General features: G+C 40.6%; 1 protein-coding gene across 1 annotated transcript in view; it reads right to left on the reverse strand.

Annotated features, from left to right (window-relative positions):
* The window catches only part of LOC114667608 (prestalk protein-like), a 46,007-nt gene that overhangs the window by 13,292 nt on the left and 11,584 nt on the right, over window positions 1–21,131 (reverse strand). Inside the window, exons 5-11 of the mRNA XM_028822976.2 lie at window positions 20,365–20,502; window positions 18,397–18,516; window positions 14,956–15,105; window positions 12,785–12,889; window positions 8,945–9,076; window positions 5,693–5,812; window positions 3,506–3,652 (exon numbers count right to left, since the gene is read on the reverse strand). Coding sequence (XP_028678809.2) covers window positions 3,506–3,652; window positions 5,693–5,812; window positions 8,945–9,076; window positions 12,785–12,889; window positions 14,956–15,105; window positions 18,397–18,516; window positions 20,365–20,502 — 912 coding nt within the window. The remainder of the gene's footprint in view (window positions 1–3,505; window positions 3,653–5,692; window positions 5,813–8,944; window positions 9,077–12,784; window positions 12,890–14,955; window positions 15,106–18,396; window positions 18,517–20,364; window positions 20,503–21,131) is intronic.

Here is a 21,131-nt window from a genome sequence, read left to right on the forward strand (position 1 = left end):
CAACATGAAATTCACTAGAAGCAAAACCCCGTTCGTTTTGCTTATTTTTTTTAAATCAAAGATTGAATTCTCTGAAAATTCCATTTCACTCATCACTGTTTACATCCAAACAGCATTAAGTCCCACTGTGGATGGGGGACACTAGTTATACTCGCACACACTTCCTGCCCATTCTGACCATTTCAAAATAGTTACCAAACAGTGAGATGCAGGAGGCCAATGTAGTATCCAGAAGAAACCTGCCTAGACACAACAATTATACACAAAGCAAATCTCCAAATAAACCCTGAAAGGTTTCTCGATGGGTTGCCAATCCATCATATTGTACAAGCAACTACACTCACTCTCCCCATGAAATTTGAAGTCCTTGGGGAAAACACACACAGATCCTGAAGGGTCCTTGAATCAGGTGCCAGACTACACACTGTTCATGAACACATACTCACTGATATCATAAATTAACATAAAATATAAATATTTGAGATGTATAAGGAAACAAGATACCCTAATGAAAACTCACACAGATATGGGGGACAATCTCCCAACTTCAAATAGACATTACAGATTCCAGAATGAACACCAGTCTATCACAACATAAACTCACACTCCAGGCTGGACTGCGAAGCTTATTCAGGCCGAGAATCCCAAGTCTAACCCAGGCCACACAATATATATCAGTTTTCTTATACTGGCACAGACTCAAAAAACCAACAAACACCATTTTGTTTTGGAATTTTGTATGAATGAGGAGACAGTAGATTCAGCTTTTACACAAACATTTCACTCTTAAATATTAGTCTCAAGACAACCTCTAGTAAAGTGTGGAACAACAGTTCATAAACAAATAAGCCATGTAGTTCTATATTTATGTCAAAACAAATGTGCAAAAAGCACTGAACCACAAAAAGTACTTGTCAGTGCAATCCACAGTGCATAGACTATGTTTGCAGTTTGCTGTCTGTGTCTGGATGGTAATGCTGAATACTCTTCCACAAAGTCTGAAGTGTTGGTCAAAAAAGACCACTTTGAATTTCTTCAATAGACAAAAGACCCAAAAAATGTCTCAGTGCCACAGAATTCTGTCAAACATTTTTTAAAGAATGCACTTAGTAAACAAAAAAAACTATGAAACATTTCATGTAGCCTATTCAGTCTCTCATCATAGCGCTAAGGTTTAACTGTTGGAGTGCGGGAGACGCACTTTAAAAATATTAAAATAAAGTAAAAACAAGACACGTTCATTAACAAACTTATCCTGAAATAAAGAACAATGGGTACTTTTAAAAACACAAATCATTCCACTCACATATGTGTACCATTAATAAAAAAAAAATAAAACATTTTGTGTAGCCAATTCAGTCACTCTGAGGGGAAAAAGGAAAAAAATGTGACCATACGCAACACTTCACTAAAATTTGAAACAAAAATAAAACAAATTAAATACACAGTAACAAATACCAAAACCCATACAAGATCCAAATATAATTCAAAATATATTAACTTTTAAACAATCTTCATATTTAACTTTAATCACAAAAGCACAAGACGTACGCACCTCTCATCCTTGCGCTCCTGTTTAACTGTCAGAGCCCAAGATGCACACGAAGTCAAAACTTGACTTGAACAAAAAAAAGAGACCCTCCAACGTTAAACCAAAAGGACATGTGCCTACTACAGAGCAATAACGCCTGCTTGTTTTCCAGTATGATAACATCATATATTTCACCATTAGTTTATTTCACTGGTTGCTATGAATCTCAGGCCAGGCCAGGCAGCAGGCCACCGAGAAAGCTCCTGCTGATTGTAAACGTCAGTCCAGCTCTGCTCACACTCATTGATACTCATCTAATACAGTGGCTCCCATTCTCTGTCCTGGGGACCCAATATGGCTGCAGGTTTTTGTTCCAACCAGATTCACAATCAGTGATAATAATTGATCTCATTTAGTCAGCTGTTTTTTTTTTTCTCTTTTCTTATTCTGTGTTCAGAAAAGCACAGCAGTGTGGTTTTTACATTATAGGACATTTAGAAATATTTCTGTGTTTTCCTATAGCTTTAAAAACTTACCTTTTTGCTGTTTTCCTATTATTTTTCTTTTATTCCGTATAGTCTGTACCTTTCATTGTATCCTAATAGTGACAATTAGAAACAAGCAAAGCAGACACCCGGGCAAACAACACTAAATGATGAAAGGCTACAGTTGCTTCAGCGTTAGATACACTAATTACTCAATAATGGAAAGGCAGAATGGAAATCAGGATGGACATAAATAAAAAGTAAAAAAAATACTTTATCCACATTTAACTGCTTAATTTTTATGAAAATGTATTGACAGAATTACTTATGTAATAATTTTATTGACCCCAAAACACAGAAACTGGGAAATAACAGCTCATTTAATTAGGCTTGGAGTCCAATTAAGAACAGAAGTTAGTTGGAACAAAAACCTGCAGCCCCAGGGCCACCAAGTTTGGGAACCACTAATCTAATACAGACATTTTTTTGGAATGTGTGAGGATAATTGAGTAACAGAAGAAGTCCCACACAGACCCACAAAAAGTAAAGGTCCACATAGGAATACCACCATTCCATTAAAGAATGCACCACATACTCATATTTTGTCAATTATCCTAATCTGCAAATAGGAGGAAATTTGTTAAAACCCAAAGAGAATATACAAAGTCCACACAGGCTGTACCTGAAGTGGGAGTCGAAACCATGTTCACAGAGGTCTGAGGTAGTCATGTTAGTAGCCACTTTGTTAATACCCCAATTTTGTTTAAAAACTGACCTCTGTCAATCCATTGATGTTTGGAAATTGCTATTTCTTTGAGCATTTAAACTATAAGATGTCATTCAGTTTACTAAATTTCACAAAAACTTGACCTGTATAATTTTTCCTTTATACATTGTCATACACACGTGCATGGGAGGCAGTCTAAGGGCTTAAGTGGGGATAAGAGGCAGAGTCAGGGGTTGACGAACTGCACTATTGCTTTTTCTCCCTGTCCCACAGAGCAGCAGAAGGGAAGCCAACCTAGAACTCCACCCACCTCCCTTGCTAGACCACGCCCTCCCACAGACCTCACTTCCAGCTAAGAACCCGCCTCTTTCTGCACAGCTCCTGTAAGACCAATCCCTCCATCCTTCATTTCAGCCTTATGCTAACTCAGTCCGTGTTGATTACTCTAATTCGACTCTTTGTTTGTTTCATTGACAATATACAGGGTGGTTTGTTCTGTTTCTTTTACAACAAGTAGTACATGTGCCCCAGTTTTGCCAGTGTTGTTCTATTCATTGTCTTGGATGTGTTGAGAATATAAAACAGTGTAAAAGTGTAATGAAGAATATGATTATTCTTGGGTCCACATCAGTGATTAGGACTGCATTTTTCCAGATCCAGGAAGACCAAACTCTGGTTTAGGAGAAAACTTCTTAATACGATGTACACAGCCGCCATTCAGTCTACACTTCACCGAAAAAGCAATCAGCATTTCAACCCTACCTGGAACATCATTCGTGTTGCACAAGTCAGTACTGCAGCATTTTGAAGCAAGCGTTATTCGACTTGTTCCATTATTGAAGGAGACAGGAACACCACAGTTTGCATCTGCTAGACATGTTCTCCATTTTGTAGTCCTATTTAACCCACCTAAGAGATAAGAAAGTGTTATGTATGGATGTTTAGAGAATAAACTAAGAATCCATGAAGCAGTCAGACTGTTGACAAGCGTTTAAATTAAACTGAAATAGAGATACATTAGTCTCGTACTGTACACAGTGATGTTAGTGTGGACTGGGCTTTAAGTCACCTTTTTATCTCCATATCACAAAATTCTTTTCCAAAATCAGAGCACTGAATAGAAAACTAACTTCCTTCTTGTTATGCTAATCTTGTGTATGCTTGGTCCTCTGACTGCAGCTTACACTTTGATTTGTTCTTTCTCAGCTCACAAATGTGAATTTCACTACCATTAGCTAACATTATTGCCATCACATTTGAAAACAATAATTTTGTTAATTGTAAAAGTTTCAGTGCGAACTAGCCCTCTGTTATCAGAGCAGCTTGATCAATAGTGAAGACTGGACAGTTTACATTTTCACCGTATCCATTTGGATTAAGTCAGTATTTGGGTGATATTACTACTTTTTCAATTCATAATCATCTTCAGTGTCAGTAAAGGAATATTCCTTCATCCTTTCTATCGATACAATTAACAACTGTTTTGCTAAATGATCAGTTGTTTGATTATTATTTTGAATAGTTGAAGATTTAAAAAAAATCAAACATTTGAGGAAAAGTTGCAACAACACAAAAGCATTTTGTTAAAAAATGAAAATATAGTGACATTCTCTACATGTTCTGTACTGTAACTCTGTGATGGCCAGTGCGATTCTCTAAGCTGTGGTGTGCTGGACTGGTAACATTACTTCAAGAGAGGCCCACCAAATCCATAGGCTAATTAAAAAGGAAAGCTCAGTTATAGGAGGCACTCCGGACCCCCTGGAGGTTGTAGTGAAGGAAAAAAGTAAAATAAACCTGAGTGCAATTATGAACCATGATACACATCCTCTCTCTGACACACTAACGCTGAGGAGTTTCATCTAACAAATTATTCAGCAGAAGTGTGTCAAGAAACACCACTGCAGCTCCTTTACACCAACAGCCTGCATAATGCCTCACTGAGACTTCTCTCTTATTATTAGCCAAGTCGTCTCATGTGTTTTTAAGGAGGGGGTTGTTGTTTATTAGTATATCTATCTATCTATCTATCTATCTATCTATCTATCTATCTATCTATCTATCTATCTATGTATGTATGTATGTATGTATGTATGTATGTATGTATGTATGTATGTATGTATGTATGTATGTATGTATGTATGTATGTATGACACAATTCTCTCCTTCATAACATTAGAACATGTTTGCTCTAAAATTACATTTGCTAACAAATATACATAGTAGCAAGTCCTGTTACTACCTTTAAGCCCTGTCTTAACACTTTTAAGGAAGTTATTGACACCAAGGAACAGACGGCTCAAAACCTTGTTAAGCATAAATTCCAGCTGCCTAGTGCATGTTTCGTGATTTTATTTGCTAGATGGCTGCAAAGAGATGGACTGAGTGTCATGTATTTCAAGCCTCTTTTTTACAGTATTGCTTCAAATATAAGCAGTTACTATCAACAAGAAAAATTTTGCATGTTGTTGATCATTTAGATTCTGCACTGTCAGATAAGGATTTTAAACTTCCAGAAGGTACAAAAGAAAGTGATATTGAGAGTGATGCTGAAGCACCTCCAAGTGTGAGCCAGACCAAAGTAACTATTACTTTGGTCCATTTTCCCACATTATGGTTTCCTGAAAACATTTGAGGATGGTTTGGTCGAATGTTTTAACTTTTGAAGGAATATTTCTGTGGCAGTTGAATTTCTCAAGGCCTGAAGTGCATGAACACTGAGTGATTTGCTTTGATCTCAAAGTCATTTTGTTCATTTCCTATACTACAGACTTGAGTGTCTTTAATTTGGTATTCGTATTATGTTTATATGAACATACTACACATAATTAGCATTTGTAATTCAGCAAATATCACAATGCTGGCTATATAAATGCAAAGAATTATTATTATTATCTTATAAGCGTATTGATTTTCATTGGATATACAAGACAAAAATTCTGGTCTTACTCATAGTGATTTGCTGCGTTAGGGAGCCACACGTCATGTTGGGGGCACTGCACGTTTGTTGTGTCTCTATACAGGTCCCATTGGCATCCGTTTGACACCGATAACACTTGAGGCTAAACACTAAGAAAACAATAGAGACATCAGATACAAGGAAATGAAGCACTGACTCACACACATACAGTAAATGTATTAAAAACAAAAAAATAAAAGTCTGCCCAGTTCAGGAACAACAAAAGTGAAATAATATAGTTAATCATCAGCAGATATGCGGAATTTCTGAAAAGAAAAATACCAAAAAGACAGAAAAACAAGTTCTTTTATTTCATAAAATTTAATAAGGTACATTCCTTCATCTAAATAACCTGAAACCAAAAGTTGTCACTAGTGTCTTATAGTATCTGTTTCTTAGTATTGGCTTTTAGGTTACAGGTATTGACTGCCAGGAGCGTCAAGCTTCAAAATACATCATAAAATTAGATAAAGCTTAAAGGATTACGCCACCCAAAAATCATATTTTTTTATATGTTAATTATCTATGATGGTTGAGATAACTATTTAATCTCGTGTTTTCATGATATAATAGAACCCAATGGTGGCCAGTTCTGTGTAGCTTCAAACAATGTGATAAACATCCATGGAAACAAAAAAAAAATTGTAACATTATACATGATACATAATCCACATGTCCGTTTTCCATTTTTATGTTCAAAAATGTGCCAGGCACATTTTTTTTGCTAAAATATCATTGATAGTTACTTCTGAAAAAATCAGCATACAACACAAAAAGGAAAGGCATTCCCATAATACTGTACTTTTGATTGAAGACAAGACTTTTGACCAATGAATGAGGGGCAGAAGTGGGTCTTCAATTCAAAGGCAGAGAACTTTTTTGTTTGTGTTGTACACAGAGCTTTCCCGACGTAACTATTCATAATATTTTAGCAACAAATACGTGTGTTTCGCATATTTTGAGCATACAACTGGATAAGAGACATGTGGATTATGCGAGACAAATAACGTGAGAATTTTTTCCATCGGCATTTTTCCCATCCTTTTCCGTTGTACAGCTCTGGCCACCATTGTGTTCTATTATATCATAAACCTTTTTCTTTCGCTCTTCATGGAAAGGTGATATAAATTTTTTTTCTCTGCTATCATTAAAAACTACATGGGCTAAATAGAAAATAAAATAAATATATTTTTGGGTAGAATATTCTTTTAAGGGCGGCACGGTGGCGCAGTGGGTAGCGCTGCTGCCTCGCAGTTGGGAGACCTGGGGACCTGGGTTCGCTTCCCGGGTCCTCCCTGCATGGAGTTTGCATGTTCTCCCCGTGTCTGCGTGGGTTTCCTCCAGGTGCTCCGGTTTCCTCCCACAGTCCAAAGACATGTAGGTTAGGTGCATTGGCGATTCTAAATTGGCCCTAGTGTGTGCTTGGTGTGTGGGTGTGTTTGTGTGTGTCCTGCGGTGGGTTGGCAACCTGCCCAGGATTGGTTCCTGCCTTGTGCCCTGTGTTGGCTGGGATTGGCTCCAGCAGACCCCCGTGACCCTGTGTTCGGATTCAGCGGGTTGGAAGATGGATGGATGGATGGATATTCTTTTAATGAAATTCATAGGATTATCATTATGATGGTGTTAAATTTGGTAAAAAAATAAATAAATTTAAGTGAAACAAAATCTGGCACCATAACCTTTATAAAATGGTTTATGTACGACTCCAATGCAACAGTCTCATATTCGCTTAATCCAGTTCAGGGTCACAGGGTGGCCAAAAACTATCCAGTAGTCAGGGACCATAAAAAAGGATAAAGTCTAAAGTCACATGGTGATGGTGGTGTCACCAAGGCAGCCTGAAAACCCCCCTGAAAACAGGGGGCCTGAATAAAGCAATTAGACAGTTGGATACATTAATGCTAGCATGCCGCTTCAAATTTTTCCCTGGCCCCTGTGATGAAAATTTTGTGGAGATGTCACTGCATGAAGAGTGGGGAAGCAGCTGCTTGAGTTACTTTTTGGGCACATCTTTCACACATAAATACAAGAAAAGAAAACAAGCAGCATGGTGTGAGCAAACTTTACTCTCTCATACTGAGTCAACTGTAAACCTCCTATTAACCTAAAATTCACTTAAAATTTTGAATGTGAGTAGAGACATCATCCCACCCCCAGGCTAATAAGGACAGTGTTTAAGGTCCCCAAGGAGAGTACCTTTCATCAGACCCAGCGTCACCATTGACCTAATGTACCACTATGCCATCCCTGTTTGTTACTGCTGTTATTTTTGCTACTAGGAAACACTCAACAAAAGAAGGTTCATGTACTTCTTTTTCCCACTTGCTCTCATGGTATTCTTTGGAAAAATTCTCTATGAATTCAACCCATGTGCTTTGTACCATAGACGTTGTCTAGGAAGGTAATGGGCCACAGTGTTAGCAAGCTGCTCAATGGCTCTATATTCAGGCTGACCCCTCACTCTGATATGTGTGCCAGTGTCCTGCTGTCTTATCGTTTCTTGTTTCTTGTCATAAGTGAAAAGACTCCTGCTTTTGGATTGACACTGAGGTGATCTTGCGGATCTTTTTTTCACGGCATAACAGTGTGGATGACTTTGTTTTGCAATCAGTGTATGACTTTGGGTTGAAATGAAGACAATCGATCTGTTATCAAGGCCCTGTAGACATCCTTTTGTGCAGACAGCTCTCCTTGTTTTTTGTGCCTGCATGGTGTATTCCTCAGTTGATGCTCATCTGACTGGCCTATGCAATGTGCTTCACTCTCATCATATATTGCTGCTGGTTTTTTTCCTGTAGCTATGTTGGGTGCTTGCATGAATTTTCATTTCCTGCCAGCCAATGCATGTGCCTACATCTCCAGTTGCCATAAAATAACTTGAAGCCCAATTACATTGCCAGTGTAGCCTGCCCCTGCAATTTTTTTTTGCTACAGGAGCACTTATCACATAATAAGCTTTTAATTAAGACCAAGGTTCAAGGCCCAGTGGTTGACATGTTTTTACGTCACAACCCTTAATAAATTATGTAAATATATATATATATATAGATTACTTTGTGATAACTATTTTATAAATCTCTTGCCTAAATACATTTTCTGCAGGCTCTGTGGCACAATGACACAGAATTCCACTAGGAGTAAACTGAGAGTCACATTACTCTTCTTCCAACAACTAAATGGTTTATTGAAGTAGGTGTGTGTAAAAGAGAAAATAAAGCATAAAGAGAACAAAACGTATTTACCTTTGTCATTGTTACAGAAGTTCCCCGTGCAGCACTTTATATCTCCTGTCACCACACTTGCCACTAGAGGTGACTGGATTCCACATACGTTGCTAGTTGCGCAGCCCCTAGTGATGACACCTGTTACAGTGTCTAGTGACACAGAGAAAGATCCATTACTAGAATGCCACACAGTGAACAGAATGATGGTCTCTATGTTACACGATGACACTGACACTTTCTGATCATTTATTTAATTATTTTTTTTACTCTGGCACTACTAAACTAGGCACATGAAGGTAAGAATACACTTTGTCTGTCTGGTTGCTATGTCTCTCTTATTCCAACAAATGACACATCACAAACATTAACACTGCTTTTGTGAATCCCATATCAAATGGCATTTAACAGAGACATATGCATTGCATTTGTCATTCCAACAGATGGCACATCACAAATGTTTGTAGTAATGCATTTTATTCTACAAATGTTTGTGATAGGCTATCTGTTGGAATGACAAGTGCAGTGCATTTTATTCTTAAATGCATTACAAAATACATTCCGATAAATGGTGCACTGCAAATGTTAAAGCTGAGTTTAGTTGCTTACTTAGATATCAACTTATCTTAGACGGGTAGAACAGCTAGAGACCCTATAAATCTTTAAATGAAGTTCTAGTCAGCAAGCCAGAGTGAGGGCCGTGCTGTGAGATGTTTATTAACTGACTTGGATGATACCCAAATATGACCGTTCTCATGCTCAGCCATCTCCTTCAGCACAGTCCTAATCCCTTATTGTAATAAGAACACAAGAGGCAGGGGTCACTCATATTTGTTTAAAGGAAAACATGTGGTCACCTTGTTTTCTGAGGCACTCCTTATGAACTTATAAAAGTAGTGCGTACCAGAGAACACCATAACACATTTCAGGACGCCTGATGAAGCCCATAAAGCCGAAAAAGTAAGTCCTCAACTTTATTATTTTTATTAATTTTTCATTTTGGAAGTATGAAATACCATTCATCCATCCATCCATTCTGTTCCGCTTATCCGAGGTCGGGTCGCGGGGGCAGCAGCTTGAGCAGAGATGCCCAGACTTCCCTCTCCCCGGCCACTTCTTCTAGCTCTTCCGGGTGAATCCCGAGGCGTTCCCAGGCCAGCCGTGAGACATAGTCCCTCCAGCATCTCCTGGGTCTTCCCCTGGGCCTCCTCCTGGTTAGACGTGCCCGGAACACTTCACCAGGGAGGCGTCCAGGAGGCATCCTGATCAGATGCCTGAGCCACCTCATCTGACTCCTCTCGATGTGGAGGAGCAGCGGCTCTACTCCGAACCCCTCCCGGATGACTGAGCTTCTCACCCTATCTTTAAGGGAGAGCTCAGACACCCTACAGAGGAAACTCATTTCAGCCGCTTGTATTCGAGATCTCGTTCTTTCGGTCACTACCTATAGCTTATGATCATAGCTAAGGGTAGGAGCATAGATCGACTGGTAAATTGAGGACTTTGCCTTGCGGCTCAACTCCTTTTTCACCACAACAGACCGATGCAGAGCCCGCATTACTGCGGATGCTGCAATGATCCGCTTGTTGATCTCACACTCCATTCTTCCCTCACTCATGAACAAGATCCCGAGATACTTAAACTCCTCCACTTGGGACAGGATCTCGCGACCAACCCTGAGAGGGCACTCCACCCTTTTCCGGCTCCCCTCCTTTAACCGCCACCTTATCATGGTGGAGGGGTTTGCGTGTCCCAATGATCCTAGGAGCTCTGTTGTCCGGGGTTTTATGCCCCTGGTAGGGCCACCCAAGGCAAACTGGTCCTAGGTGAGGGATGAGACAAAGAGCAGTTAAACAAACCTTCTATGATGAATGAAAACTTTGGATGGCGTTTTCCCTTGCCCGGATGCGGGTCACCGGAGCCCCCCTCTGGAGCCAGGCCTGGAGGTGGGGCTCGATGGCGAGTGCCTGGTGGCCGGGCCTGCACCCATGGGGCTCGGCCGGGCATGGCCCGAAGAGGCAACGTGGGTCCCCCTTCCCGTGGGCTTACCAGCTATGGGAGGAGCCAAGGAGGTCGGGTGCAGTGTGAGTTGGGTGGTGGCCGAAGGCAGGGACCTTGCTGGTCCGATCCTCGGCTACAGAAACTGGCTCTTGGGACGTGGAATGTCACCTCTCTGAAGGGGAAGGAGCCTGAGCTAGTGCGCGAGGTTGAGAGGTTCCAGCTAGATATAGTCGGGCTCACCTCGACACACAGCTTGGACTCTGGAACCAATCTCCTTGAGTATGAAATACCATATGTGATAAATTAAATAAATAAAAAACCAATTAGGGAATGAATAATCACATGAAAGCTAAAATGATAAAAAAAATTATGATATATATATTTATATATTGATGATATACATATATATATGAAATTAAATTCCTGCTCTTTACATCGCTCTATTAGATAGCTCAATGTCCTTAAGAGGACGGCTGGCTAGTGCCACACTAGTTGGAATTCATAAGCGACTTGGGCAGGTTAGCCGTTTTTATAGTCTCCCCTTGCAGCCGGTACTGAAGCTGCTCATTTACATGTTGGAATGCCACCTCACATAGTTGATGATTCATCCCCAGGCTGATGCAACCTGTCAGTGCCATTGCATAGCCCTACCGTCAAAGTCAGCTGTTCCCAGGAGCCATTTCCAACTCCTTGCAACTTTGAAAAAGTGTGGTGGTCCTCCACTGTGATCATATGGCCAGTGATGATTTTGTAGAAATTGTAGATATCTTGTGCGTTTCGTTGTCATGCAATGCAGCAGAGATGTGAGATGTTGAACATCTGTGCAGCGATCTGTCCATCAGTAGTTCACAGGTGACCTCTTTGTCTGGAGCTGCAGTGTTGTTTTGGCTGTCTTTGTTCACTGAATTGACAATGGAAATGGCATTCTGGCTCCTGAGACTTTCCCTCTGTTGCTGCTTTTTCAGGCCCCTACCATCTACCTCATCCTTTCTCTACACAATCTCGCTCCTGGCCCTGCCTCACAATGCTCACCTGCAACTTGATCTGCCACACTTTTCCCCAGCTCCAGCAACCCGAAGCTCTGCCATCGGCCATACACCCAAGGCACTGGATCTGAGCAAATGGAAAAGTTTCCAAAATGAAGGAGCTGCATACGTAACCGATCTCTCGACTGTTTTCCTTCCTGTGTTGATCCTGCAACTGTCATTCTAGACCTAACATCTCAACCTCAATTCTCCAGTAGCTCCTCAGAAGAGTCCTGCAAGTCCATTTTGGGTGTCCACAGCACTTGACACTTTGCTAAGCCAGATTGGGGGTCTTCTTTTCATCCCATTTCTAATACCAATGTAATGTCATACACACACTCACCAAATGGATTCCTGCTCTCTACACTGCGCTTTTTAAGTAGCTTTCTGCCCTTAGATGGACCACTTGCTGTTGCCACACCAGTTTGAATTCATTTTCAGCTTTGACAGGCTTGCCATTTTTATTGGCTTCCTTGCAGCTGGCACTAGAAGCTGCTCATTTACATGATGGAGTGCCAGTTCATGCTGTTGGTGACATCCCAAGGAATGATGCAACTTGTCAGCACCTTTATAATATATTAGATGTTTTGTTTTCCTAATGTTTCTTGGCACCTGGTTATTTATTTTATAATTAGCTTTTTATTTCATGTCAAGGCAGCTTATCTAGTTTTCCCTTTTAAAGATTTACATTGAATTGGCCCCTCTCTAACACCACCTTTCAGATACATAACAGGTCAAGAATAGTTAGTTCTTTTATGAAATTATAATTTGTCAGTTTGATATCCTCACATGACACTCTCTTGTTCATTTTTAATCCGTTTATGATGCACTTTACCTTTAGCTATCACACAGCGGTTTTCTGCTCCAAGGCAATTCACAAAGGCAATGCAGGCTTCATCCCTACAGCAAAGAAGTCCATTTGGAGAGCTATCCTGATATCCTGTATGTGAAAAGAAATGCACATCTTCAAAATTATCAGAATACCTATAGTGATGTTTATCTATGCATTAATGGATTCTATGTGGATAATGCAGAAGACCACCCCTTAACTATTAGTTAAGAAACTGCATATTTAAATAGTGGGCCGCATTCTGGGTCAGTCTGATGAAAAGATAATTGTGAAATAAAAGAAAAAGCCCATTTTTAAAGTCTATAAAGTGTAACATGCAAACATTTTTTTGAATCTGCTTTGTCATTTTTAGGCTGACTGAGAGAAAGAGATAATCCCAGTTCCATCAGGTTGTGACGATGCGGATTTGCAGCATGCTCCCATCTGCTGTCCGGGAGCCCTTAAACCCAACACCGTCGGTAATGTTACCGATGACCTAAGCAGTGAGGCGACAACATAGCAAGGGGATGGTGTACAAAAGTGCCAAGTGCTTTAATTTAAAACAATAATCAAAACAGTGTTCAAATTAAATAAAGTGCAGTGCTTCAAAAAGTCATTTAAATAAATAATCCATAAAACAAGAGTGAAAAGTGGAGGTTAAAAATATAGAAAAACAATCTTTAAAAACAAGGTCAAAACAATGCTGGAAGCAGTCCTTTAAAACATTTACAGAGCCCGGTGCCTTATTACCTAGCGGCTCCCCTACTTCTCCGGTCTGGACTGCTCAATAGGGGAGTCGCCCTTCCTGCAGTTGGCCTTCTCTTCACTCTGCCATTTGGATTGCCTCACCAATCCCTGGCTCCAGTAGGCACCACCGAACAGCGACTTGGGATTCCCCAACGACCAGGGCTATCACGCTGGGGACACCACGTTCCAAGTCCTGACTCCCGCTGCCTTACGCGGAGAGTCATCCGCCCTTCACCACTGGTCACTCCCGCTACATGATCACTCAGCGCGAGCGACCACTACTACTACCCCCAGGTGTCGGCCCAAAACCCAGGCTTCCTGCACAGCTGCATGCGAGCCTGCACTCACTCGCTCGTTCTCCCGCACCGCCTCTCTCTCTTTCTCTCCCCTGCATCCTGCTTTCTCCTACAACCTCTGTTTGTTCTCGTTGTCTCTTTTCTTTCTTCCTTAGCTGACTGGCACTTCTATTTTATCAAGAGGGCATGGCAGTTGTAGCAAATTAGCAGCCCCAGGAACAATCACGGATGTGCACGTAGGTGAGAAACACCCACATCACCCTGAGAACTGCTTCAGCCACACAACCACCACGCCCCCTCGCTAAGCCGTGAGCGCGGTGATTATTTATTTTAAAATGGGCCTTTGATGGGAGCTGTGGACCCGCTATACCACACAGGTGTAGCACACTCCATACTCACAGTGGACCACATCCTATGTATTAATTAAGATAACCCGCACTTTTTTTGAGATGTGAGAGTAAATCCATCGCAGGGCGAACACACACATACACGGGCCAATTTAGCATTACCAGGACTAAGCGGCTTGGAAAATGACTGACTGACAATTCACCTAACATGCATGTCTCTGGAAACTGGAGTATCCCTATGTGGACACAGGGAAAACATGCAAACTTTACACAGGAAGGACCTGGGATGCGAATTCAGGTCTCCTAAACTGCAAGGCAGCAGTGCTACCATCACTGAGCTGCCCCATTCTACATTGTGTATGTAATAATGGTGGCAATAGTATTTAGTGTTGCTACCTCACTTCTTAGTTTGAATCCCGTGGCCTGTAATTTTTCCGCTACTCTGTATTTCCTTCCATACCTGCAAAGATGTGCTGGTCAGATTAACTAGAAAATGCAAACTGAGTGAAAGTGAGTGGTGCATGGCGCCCTCTATTCTCCTGCCTCATCAGTCAAGAATGGCTAAAGCCCTCCGTGACCCTGACCCTGAACAGGTTGTATGTTAAAGACGGCATTATAAAAGCACTGTTTGGGTTCTCTTTTGATGGAACGTTTTGTGTCTACAATGGATGATAAAGCATAACTAAACTTCTCTGTTAGACTGGACACCAAAGACACTGGATCAATTATAAAAAGAAGGGAAATAAGAGAGGTGTTTTTAGTAAGATTCAAGGTATTGTGACATTACCAGATGGAGCACCACCGTTGCAGAGGTCTGTGTTACAGCACTGTGAAATCACCGTCTTCCGTACAATTCCAGTGTTGATGGATATTGGACCATCACAGCCGACTGCTATCGTACATGTCTTCAGTGCCGTTTGTTGTACTGCTGCAATTACTTGAAAAATCCGAATAACATTGTATCAAATTGTATTGTATCAAATTAAATACACTTTTTTTACCGTTAAGATCAGTCAGTGAAATGTTTTATAACAAAATGACAAACATAATAAAATTAGATGTTATGTTAGAAATAATATCTAACACATCCACAATTTAACATAAATGAATAACAATCTAAGACTGTGAGGTCATTTCAAGTCAGGTTGGGGAGCATGCACTGGTATAGCGAGTTGCCATACCCACCACACGACAAAACAGCTCAGGATCCTAGTTGGCAACCCTCCAGGCAGATACATGGTCCAGTCCCACCCTCCAGAAATGACTATCTGCCGCTGCCAGGAGTTACGTGGGCATCCCCTTGGCCTGGTCCAGCTGCTTGGGTCCTCAACAATGAGGATCCTGTGAGCCGAATCACCCTCAGTGAATCGCACCACATGGCCGTAGTGACATAACTGGCGCTCCCTCACAAAGCAGGTAATGTACCTCATTCGGGACTCCATGAGCAACCACTCATTCGACACAAAGTCAAACCAGCAGCATCCAAGGATTATCTGAAGAGACACAGTTCCAAAGGAGTCCAGGGTTTGTCTCAGGTCTCTGGATAACATCCACGTCTCATAACCATATAGCAAGACAGGAAGCACCAGGACTGTAAAGATGTGGACCTTCGTCCTTTTGCATATCGGGAGTGCCACACATCATCCGTGAGCAACTACTCGTTTGACACAAAGTCAAAACAATGGTACCCATTGATTGTCCAAAGAGAATCATTACCCAAGGAGTCTAGTCTTCATCTCAGGTGACTCGATATCATCCATGTCTCACAGCCATATAGCAAAACAAGAAGCACTAGGAGTCTAAAAACTTGGAACCTTCGTCCTTTTGCAAAGATACCCCTTTCCAGCGACCTCATGACCCCCCCATGCTTTCCCAATACGTCTACTGAGTTCATAGGAAGAGTCACCAGAATCATGAATGTCACTGCCGAGGTAAGTTAACCTCTTGACAAGGTTGACATTCTCCCCGCAGACAGACACACTGCTGATGGCTGTGCCTAAGGGGTCATTAATGGCCTTTAATCTTGGTTTTTATCAGGACACTCGTAAGCCCAGACACTCAGACTCCTCGCTTAGTATCTCCAGAGCCCTGATCAGAGCCTCCATTGATTCTTAACATCACAGCATCATCAGCAAAGCCAAGATCAGTAAATGTCTCTTCATCAACAGATACCCCTCATCTGCTGGACGCCACAAACTTGCTCAACACTCAGTCCATGCAATCATTGAACAGACTATTAAACCAAATAATCAACATTAGCTAAATTGCAAGTGGTATGTCACTGATACCTCATTTTATTAAAATTAAGTAAACTTCAGATGCATCTTAAGCCAATTAATTTTTACACTTTAGGTTGGCTATACATTTTTTTGGGGCTAATTTCAACAACTGTAAATCTGATGTATTTTTAAAATCGCAGGTAACTTAGACAACCAATTAGGAGTAATTCATTTGATGCAGCATACGCACTTTGCAATGTATTTAATATCTTAGTAGCTAACTTATGGGAAAAAAAAAAGATTGTGTGTCTGTAGTGTTGTAGTGGAACAGCTTCCTTGATTGGACAAATGACAAAAGAGGGGAGCCTGGTCATTCAGGACAGATATGTTGTTGGAACACTTCAGCATCTTGGTCTTTTAGGTTCACAACGTTTGTAATTGTGTTAAGTAAGCAACTACTGTCTCAAAAGAATGCAGCTGGCTTAAAATTATCCTTGAAAGGATGCCATAAGATTGCCAGTAACACAAAGGTGCTTTATACTGCCTTTTGTCTATCCACTTTAATGTATGAAGATACGTCTATAAGATGGAGCCTGTGGCTTTCAGCCTCAGTCTTCTTCTTCTTTCAGCTGCTCCCGTTAGGGGTTGCCACAGCAGATCATCTTCCTCCATATCTTTCTGTCCTTTCCATCTTGTTCTGTTACACCCATCACCTGCATGTCCTCTCTCACCACATCCATAAACCTTTGCTTAGGCCTTCCTCTTTTCCTCTTGCCTGGCAGCTCTATCCTTAGCATCCTTCTCCCAATACACCCAGCGTCTCTCCTCTGCACATGCCCAAACCAACGCAATCTCATCTCTCTGACTTTGTCTCCCAACCGTCCAACCTGAGCTGACCCTCTAATGTCCTCATTTCTAATCCTATCCATCCTCGTCACACCCAATGCAAATCTTAGCATCTTTAACTCTGCCACCTCCAGCTCTGTCTCCTGCTTTCTGGTCAGTGCCACTGTCTCCAACCCATATAACACAGCTGGTCTCACTACCGTCCTGTAGACCTTCCCTTTCACTCTTTCAGCCTCAGTAACAAGAATATATTCCTTATTCATTTTAAGCTCATCCTCTTTTTACCTTTTAAATTAAATGTACTTGTCTATAATTAACACACTATCAGCTATACACTAAAGATGCTCTTGTATATTCATCTTTAAAAGCTCATGTCCAAACAAAGAATTGTTAGAATATGGTATGCTCCAGGGTTGTTTTTGATACGTTTCTTATATATTTTCTGGTTGTCCTGGGACCCTACTTATTATCTATCTATCTATCTATCTATCTATCTATCTATCTATCTATCTATCTATCTATCTATCTATCTATCTATCTATCTGTCTGTCTGTCTGTCTGTCTGTCTGTCTGTCTGTCTGTCTGTCTGTCTGTCTGTCTGTCTGTCATGGTATATGTAATGAGGATTAAGGTAATGGTCTTTCAGTGTCACACAAATAGTCACACCTTTTCTATACTATGAGTGCAAAACACCCAAAGCTGCAGACCAGAAATGAGTATAAAATTACATGAGTGACTACAGAGGAAAGAGTATCTTATGTCATGTAAAGTGTTGTATTAAAAAACAACAAGCTTTGTAAAGCACCAGATAGTCCAATTATAGAACAAAAGACCAAACTAGTTTCTATTTCATAAACCTATAATTACGTTAAGTGGTTTTTACATGTCTATGGTGCGCTGGTGCCCTGCCTGGGGTTTGTTTCCTGCCCTGCGCCCTGTGTTGGCTGGGATTGGCTCCAGCAGACCCCCCGTGACCCTGTAGTTAGGATATAGTGGATTGGATAATGGATGGATTTTTACATGTATTTTCCTATTTCATATAGACAAATATTCTGGTTCTTTGACATTTTGGCACAAATGGGTTGCTCATTTTATTGCTTTTATAATATTTTGTCTGTCTTTTTACCATTTCTCTTCAAATGACATAAAAAATGTAATCTTACATCCTGAAGTGGTCACTGTGGCTGAGGCACAGGTTGTGTCTGAACTGCTGCACTTATTTGTAGTCATGTTGCACTTGCCAGTCAGGTCTGGTACACACTGGTAACATGTCAGAGGCGTAACTAAGGAGGAAATATAAAAGGATAACTCAATAAGCAAAGAAAACATAAATCTACATTATAAAATGTATAAATGTCCATTAAACAAGTCATTTTTTGCAAAAGCATTAGAGTCTATTTAAAAAGTGATCAATCTGTACAAAGAGTGTAGTCAAAATTGACAAAATGTGAACTTCTAAGCAACATGTAAAATCTGATTAGGTGGCCTTTCTGTACCAGATAATCAAGCCGCATCTTTATCTGAATACCTTAGTCAGGAACCTAGGAAGGTGGCGCCAAGACCTTTCGGTTAAAGTCTGATGCTGATATGATCAGACCGGAGGAACCTAACATCAGAGAGGGCTGACGAACAGCATTTCCGGAAGTTAACCATTCAAATGTCCAAACTGATTAAAATTTTAACCTTTACAATGTCTTCCAGTCAATTTTAAACCAGTTTTGTGTTTCAAATCAGGAAAAGTACTTTAAATTTAATCTGTTAGGGATGAAATGTTTTTGACTTTTCCTGGCATTTCTTCCAATTAACAAACAGGGAAAACAGCTTCTAAAATCTTTTCACCTTGCCATGTATTTTGGATCGGTCCATTTAACTTTAATGGATTGCATTTAAAGTAGTTTGTTCCCAACCCATAAAAACATCCTAAATGTCGTCTGTTCTAAAACTTAGCATCATTACTATAGGCAACAATGGTGGCTCAATATAAAACAAGTTTGGGGTGAAATATCTGACATCCTGGGCAGCTAAAGGGAGGGTCAGAGTCGGGTCAAAAATGATCTGTAAGGTGCAGCAGTGACATGGGGCGAAGTAAAGTATTTTTAAACAGGTACAAAATGACAAGAATTGGAAGGGTAACAGTCTAGGGCAGGGTTCCCCAACTCCAGTCCTGGAGGGCCCCAGGGGCTGCAGATTTTAATTCTAACCCTTTTCTGATAAGTGACCCATTTTTGCTCCTAATTAACTTCTTTTGAATTCATTTTATTTGACTTGCTCTTGAAGACTTAGACCCTTTAATTATTTCTTTTTCCTTAATTAGCTGCCAAACAATAATGAGATACAAAATGAGCCAAAACAACTGGTGTCCATCATACAATATCTGAAAATAAAGAAAGGTGAAGGTTTCAGGTGTGTTGATCTACTCAGGTCCATAAAACTTTTTAACGGTGCTCTTAGAAAAGAGAGAATCAACAATTTTGAAAATGTCTGCTGTTGCACAACGAGAGAAGCAACAAGCCATGGAAATAAAAAATGGGTTGAATTAACGACAAGACTCGCCGCCTAATTAAGCAATTGACTAGAGTTTGATGCCCTAACTAAGTTGGTCTTCTGTTGGCTCACTCACTTCATATTTAATTTCTGTTTGGGTGCCGTTTAAGGAAAGAAATGAAGCAATTCAGAGGAACGATGAAGAAATTCAGGGGACGAAATCTTAAAAAAACAAGTCAATTGAAATTAATCCAAAAGAAGTTAATTAGCAGAAAAAAACAGGTCACTAATTAAGAAAAGGGTTAGAATTAAATCCTGCAGCCACTGGGACCCTCCAGGACTGGAGTTGCGGTCTAGTGGCAGAACACCAGGGAATAAATGAACAGGAGCCCCCACTCTGGCAGATGAGGTTTAGCTTAATTGCAGCTGCTTATTCTATATAAATCACCCAGAGATGTGCATCACAAAAATGACTTGTGCAATCAACAACTTCTACAATCCTCAGCCCCCCAATCCCCTGCATCTTTACAATCTTCAGATGGCATAACTTTAAATGTTTAAAAACCGTTTAAAAGCTTATTTTTATTATTCATTTTAAGCCAGCTATAGGAGATCCAAAAAAAAATTATTTTGCTGTGGCAGAGTACCTCGTTTGTTGTTGCAGAAGTTTCCAGTACAGCAGGTTATCTGCCCTGCTACCATTCTTTGAACCAGAGCTGACTCCATGCTGCATATATCTTGGGTAGCACAGCCCACGTTGATTGAGGTTTGTCCACCTGCAGCAGCTGCAGACAAAAGAAAATAAACACACCATAATGCTTTAGTTTATTGAGGAATTGTAACATAATAATTCGAGCTTTTAGTTACAGTTACAGGGCCCCTAAACTGTGGAATGGTCTGCCTGCTACTATAAGAGATGCCCCTTTGGTCTCAGCTTTTAAATCCTAGCTGAAGACTCACTACTTCAGTTTAGCATATCCTGACTAGAGCTGCTGATTAACTGTACAGACTTCATCTCTGTTGTTAGTCATTAGCACTAAAACATAAGAAACATGATAGTTATAATTGGACACTAACCCTCACCTATTCTGTTTCTCTTCTCGGTACTCAAATGTGACACTTGTTGCTACAGCCCACCTGCCAAGTTGTTTTGCCTGCCTAAGGTAAAGTCATTCCTGATGGAGGATTGCAGGAATCGTGGGGTAGAGGGGTCCTTTCATCGGATTGGCTGGCCCAGCGCTGTTTCAGCCGTGGAATGGCCAAATGGGGGAGGCAGCTTGATGGATGAGGTCTCCAGGAGTCTAAAATGATCTAAATCTTATTATGTGATATCATCTACTGTTAAATTCTGCTCCATACTTCTAAAATTTTTATTTTTTTATTTTTTATTGAGGATTTGTTCTGTTCTGTGTAT

This window comes from Erpetoichthys calabaricus, chromosome 17 (assembly GCF_900747795.2).
Source record: "Erpetoichthys calabaricus chromosome 17, fErpCal1.3, whole genome shotgun sequence".
Lineage (NCBI taxonomy): Eukaryota > Metazoa > Chordata > Cladistia > Polypteriformes > Polypteridae > Erpetoichthys > Erpetoichthys calabaricus.